General features: G+C 35.0%; 1 protein-coding gene and 1 pseudogene across 1 annotated transcript; both read right to left on the bottom strand.

Moving 5' to 3' along the window:
- Nucleotides 1-683: 683 nt before the first annotated feature.
- On the bottom strand, nt 684-3,858 carry LOC121172714 (protein EIN4-like; the record flags this gene model as incomplete). Its single annotated transcript, XM_041011960.1, has 2 exons — nt 684-1,019; nt 3,847-3,858. Coding segments are annotated over 2 exons (348 nt in total), but the record flags the coding sequence as incomplete, so codon positions are not given.
- Nucleotide 3,859: 1 nt separating this feature from the next.
- Nucleotides 3,860-5,396, bottom strand: LOC102670066 (protein EIN4-like; annotated as a pseudogene).
- Between the last annotated feature and the right edge of the window lie 598 nt (nt 5,397-5,994).

A 5,994-nucleotide genomic window follows, 5' to 3' on the forward strand; every position in this document is an offset into this window, starting at 1 on the left:
CTGACAAACTCATTGTGTGGTGTGTCTTGTTATGTACTCCTAAGCGCCCCAGGGTGGTTTTTCACTGACATGGTACCACATTGCATGTAGGCTTGAGTCTTAGCATAATTGTCTCATGCGCTTGCTAATTGTTTATTATGAAATTGAGGTGTTATTATGTCTTGATCAGAGTGTGTGATTCTTGTGTAATGTGATTGATGATTGAAAAGTGTGATTGATGGATGAAAAGTGAACTTTGAATGACAAAGTGGTGGAATTACGTGAATTACATGTAAATAAGTTTTATTTGGTTTATATGATATGTATATCTAGTTGTCTTGTTTCTCTATTAGTTAGGAATGTGATAACTCACTCCCAGTTTGTTGTTTGTGTTTGGATCCTGTGATGATCTTGAACTTTGTGTTCGGGGGAGCAGATGACTAGGTGAACTGCTTTAAGGAATATTGTGCTGAAGGACGTCAGGACACAACGCTCTGATAAGATGTGTCATTGGGATATAAGTTTTTATGTTAATTTTATGATGTTAGTCTATTTTATTTCACCTCACTGATTTAAAAAAATATTTTTGTAAATTTTGACGGCCTTATTTTGAGCCGAATATATTTTTAATGAGTTTATTTGGTAATTGAAGTGAATGTGAACCTTCTACCCATGTGATTTTGTTTACCAATATATTTTATTTTTTATATATATGTCGGGGTAAAGGGTGTCACATGAAGATCCAACAAGATAATTCTGAATGAGTTACCAGCACCACTGATAGCACTCAGGCACTCAAATCCTGATGAAACAACAATTACATGAAAACCAAGCTTCTCAAGTAGCTTCTTGGTCACGGTCCTGTTTATACCATCATCCTTGGCTAACACAACCTTAAGGCCTCTGAACTGTGAACTCGAATAATCTTTAGGTGCAAATATGGATTTTTCAAGAGATGGTCTTATCTGAAACTTGAGAAGTGTCATGCCTTGCACCAAACCAAGGGTGTTCGGAGATATCCATATATTACCTTGCATCATCTACATATTATTCCACATTGTAAAATCAGAGTTACGAAAACAATCATACAATGATGAATTAAAAAATATTACATAAGGTTCATTTGCTGAACAAATTAGCAGATAGGCAAGTTCACAGAAAGAAATTTGGGTTTGGGGCAAAACACTTCAGCATTTTGCTAGAGCTATTCACCCACTTAACCCCAAAATGCATGAACCTTCTTATTGGTCACTTAATCCAACCAATGAAAGAAAAATAGAATTTTTTTCTAGTCTAGTTTATGGTAGGAAAATTCTATAACTAATTGGATGATCTTACAAATTAAAAAAAGGTAATAATTTCCAAGGACATCATGACTTGAGTTGGATTATGACATAAACATCATGCCAACTCTTAGATGAATCTCGCCAGTAAGGAGAGAAATATGTGCAAAATTGTGTCAAATATAAGTAATCAACAATTCCGTATTAACAGATTGCCCATAGTTACACTTTCCGAATGAATTGGTAGAACAAAAAAAACTAACAAATAATTTCACTAAAGTTGAAGTTATCATATTACTTCATAAAATTTTAAAGAAAAAAATGGCAGCAAAAGTGATAGATTAGTGCATGGTTGTTAATTCATTGACAAGTGTATCAAATTGTCACAAGTAATAAAGTACTCAAAAATCCAAGTGTCGAATCCACAGACTTTATTTGTAATTAGATTAATGCAAACCTAATTTAAAAGTAATAGATAAATAATTTAAAATAAAGAATAAAAAATATAGGAGATAAGATAAAGATGTAAAAGAACATATAAAAGATTTAAGGATCAAAATAGAAGATAAAATATTTAAATTAAGATATGATAAAGATAAGAGAAAATAAAATATAAAAGATAAGATAAGAAAAGTAAAAAGATAAAAATAGAAGATAAAAGAAATAAAATCAAGATTTGATAAGGTTGGGGTCTGCCTTGTTTGCTAGGATGTATGAGTTTATGATTTTTTTTTTTATCAATTTAGGTGACTCTGTTCTACCCACATCTGTTCAATTACTTGCCCCTCATTCCTCAGGATGATAAACCTATTTTATTTATCATTCTATTCCTAGCAATGATTTTCTTATTTCTATTTGTTCTATTAGAAGTTACTCTCTCTCGAGCGTCTAATCCCTATAACCAATGTATGCATACCTTCTTTAAATTTTATTTAGAAGTTACCCTCTCCCTGAGGAACTAACCCCTTATAAAGATGAATAATGCAAGATAAAAGCATAAAATATAATAGAATAGAAAACACCTTTGCATTGATGAATAGTACATCATACATTGCTTGACTTTTAAGCCTGTCAGGCCCTAACTAAGGGTTTAGCCACTCATGGTCATTGAGGACTTTGGGGTATAAGAACTGGGGTAAGAGGGGTGAAAGAAAGAAAATGAGTAAATGAAACCCTAGGAGAGGGGTTCTTCCTTTTTGATATCTTTTGGATTTGTTTTGCTTGTAATCATATCTTCTTGAGATTTCCTGATATTTTGGATATTTTTACGATCTTTTTCTCTTTTTCTCTTTTAATCTCTCTTTTTCATATCTGCAAGCCATAAATAAAAAAAACATCAAATCTTAATATTTAACTGCTAAATAAATATTTTTAAAGATATTTTCAATATATTTTTATTATCAAAATAACTCATATTTAGCAGTTATCAATGATCAATTTGGAGTAGATGATCCCCTTTGAGCATCCTAGGGTGCCACAATTATTCAGCAACATATGAGCCAAATTAAGCTTAATGCAAACATGAAAAGCAAGGAACAATGATTCCACTACTGAGCACCATGCTCTATATATAACTTCCAAATGCTAAGGTGATAACCAAAATTTTTGAGGCATGTAGAAGGTGAAAAGGTTGTGGTATTTTATTTCTTGTTGGTTCAAGTTTGATGCATCGAATCTCAAATTCATCTCTAGAAAAAAAGGTTGTATAGGCACCAAAAATCATTGAAGTGAAACAGCAGATGTCAATAGCCGTTTTAGAACTGGAATTCAACTCGATATCCCCAGAATTATTCCCCCCACCCCCATTAGAGCTAAAAGCAGAATCTGACAAGAGGCAAGCAAACTTTCAAAAGCAAAATTGTGTTTTGTAACACACAAGCAACATGATAATATGCATATTGGTTTGAACATAACCGAGCACAAGATTTGTTGAGGCATTGACTAAATAGAAAGCTTCCCAATTATTATTAAATCTGATCTGTCAGCAATATCACCCAATCTAACTTGTTATGATAGTTTCACCACCCATTTCAAACATCATAAACAATTCCACATTGGATAATTCTGAAAATTCAGATCAGCAATCAAATTTGTCAAACCAAACATCATCCTATAAGCATAAAATGTAGTGAGTTAAACAAACCATTTGGTCCTTATAGGTGACACTCACTTAAGAATCAGTCCTTGTATGCAAAAAGCTTAAGTTTTAGTCTCTATAAAGCTATAAGGGCATATAGGGACTAAAACTTAAGAAACATAGTAAAAGCAGGGCCAATGTGTACTAACAAGTAATAAGAGCGTATATGGACTATAACTTCAATTTTTTTCATACAGGAACTGATTCATAAATGAGTGTTGCCAATAAGGATCAAATGATTCGTTTAACCAATGTAATTCTAAGGTCTAAAGCTAACTGCTATCAATTTATACAGTTAATGGATGACCGCATAAATTCACTAGAGAGGAGGAGGAATGTGTCCTTTATAAGTTACTGCTAAAAAGTTAACAGGGAAATTATACATCTGACTATAATCAAATAGATGATGATGATACAGAAATTAGATATAGATAATGATGCATCTACCTGTACCAACTTTTCTGCACATGCTGAAGCTCAGCCCCTCCTTAGTTTCATTGTTGTAGTACTGCCTCCTACCAGTATAATGTATTGTTGAAATTGCTTCATCTGGCTGAGAACTCTTGAGTAATCTGAAAATCAAATTTTATATGTACATACTCATTTGTACTGCTTGATCTCCAGATTCCAATATTTTTATCATCCCTGTCTCCACCATCACTTTCAAGAAAAACTCAAAAATTGAGAGTCCCTTTGTCATTCATGTTCAATAAATAGCCAATCATGTGTAAAATTTCTTGAAAAGCCCTTGCCTCATCACCCATAACTGTTTCAGGCAAAGACTTCTGGACATCAATTTCAAAACCAAAGCCTTCATAAACACACAAGCACTTGGCAGTGGAAGCAGCTTCCCTCATCATCGAATGAAAGGTTTCATCTCTAACCGGAAGCCTCCCTTTTCGTTTTCTGCAATTTCCATTACATTATTAATCAAACTGGAGAGGAGAACACATGGCCAACTTTCAACATTATATCACCAATAATCTTCTGCTCAGACCACAAATTATCCTCTTGAAACAATGACAGCATCCCCAGAATACAATGCATAGCCCTCCACATTCCATGGCTCATGACATTCTCAAACGACTTCGTTGCTTGGCTGGCCATCGTTGCGTTCTTTTAAGCCTGTTGCAGTTCTCAGTTTCACTCTTCCATATTCTGTCTCATTAGCTGAGACTCTTCAAGAACAGACGCATGAGACAGGGCAACATCCACTTCAACTATCTCCATCTCACGGTAGGTCCAAACTCTAGTGCTTGAATTATGCCACAGAGCCACCACTACTCGCAGCTCCTAGAGCAGAATTACGCCTCAAAATCTTCACCCCCTTGGTCTTTCTTATCTCCAACACATTAGAGTCGTTCACCGGAATAGAATTCTGAAAATATAATCAAAATAAAAGTTAGCAGTCTCACATCTCTAATTTTGGTGACAAATTAAAGGGGTTCAATTTGATCCAGAAGGGGGATATGTGAGGCAATGGCTACCTGAGATGGCAAGAATGTCAACCGAGTGGATCCATCATCCTTCGGACGCACCGCTTCCTGTGCTTAGAGCAGCAGGAGTTATCCCAAGCCAATAATTGATATAGATTTGGCCAGAGAAAGACTCACTGAAGCTATATTCAAGATGTGGGAATCTGAAGCAGCTGACTCTGAACCAAGGGATGAAGTTGTTGTAGACAACTCTAACACTGTTGAAAATTTGGACACTCGAAAAGTTGTGGTTCCGGGAAAGGCTCCATCAGCTACTATTTCAGCTAATGATCAAAAGGTGCCAGCACTTCAGGATTCCAAAACAGAACCACCTAGGCGGAAGAGGCCAAAACATATGGTAGAGGAGGGGAAGAACAAGGATAACTCTCAAAATCATAACAAAGATACTGGCATGTCAAGCATTGACCAAGACATTTGCTCTACAGCTGATTCTTCATCATGTAAGAAGCAGTGTGCCAGTACAAGCTCATTCATTTTCAGTTCCACAGCAGTGGTCCTCATCTACTAATCTGAAGTGACCATGGCAAGATCAGATTGACATGGAGCAGAGTTCAAGCAAAGATGGTATGTATATTCTTTCATTTCCAAGGGAGAAAGAAATGAAAATACAGAATCAGACAAGAAACATCTTCACAAAAAGTTAATTGAATAAATGTTTGTTATAATAGTTTAGCTGATCTAAGAAAATTTCAGAACTACATTCATTAATAGCTTAAATATGAAGTCTAAGCTACAACTAATGCAACAGCAATATGATTGCCTGCAACTGAAGGAAGAAACTTGGACAAAACAGAAATAAAGAAAAAAATATTGTGAAAGGCACAATGATGTTAGGAGAAATGGAAAGTTGCCTCGTTGTCCTTACTGATATAATAAATGTCATTGCCTGCAATCCCCAAGGATGTAGAGAAGGTCTGCGAAACAAAACAAAAATCAGCAAGGACATATAGATAAGTTGAAGAACATCAAGAGCATGATAAAGAGCAGCATGGATGCATGGCTAATAAACAAAGGCAGCACCAATATCATTGCTTCTCATGCAAACAATTTCATGAGACCAAGGGTAATGGAGAATACTTGATGTCAAAGGAAAGGAACA

This window comes from Glycine max, chromosome 18 (genome assembly GCF_000004515.6).
Source record: "Glycine max cultivar Williams 82 chromosome 18, Glycine_max_v4.0, whole genome shotgun sequence".
Lineage (NCBI taxonomy): Eukaryota > Viridiplantae > Streptophyta > Magnoliopsida > Fabales > Fabaceae > Glycine > Glycine max.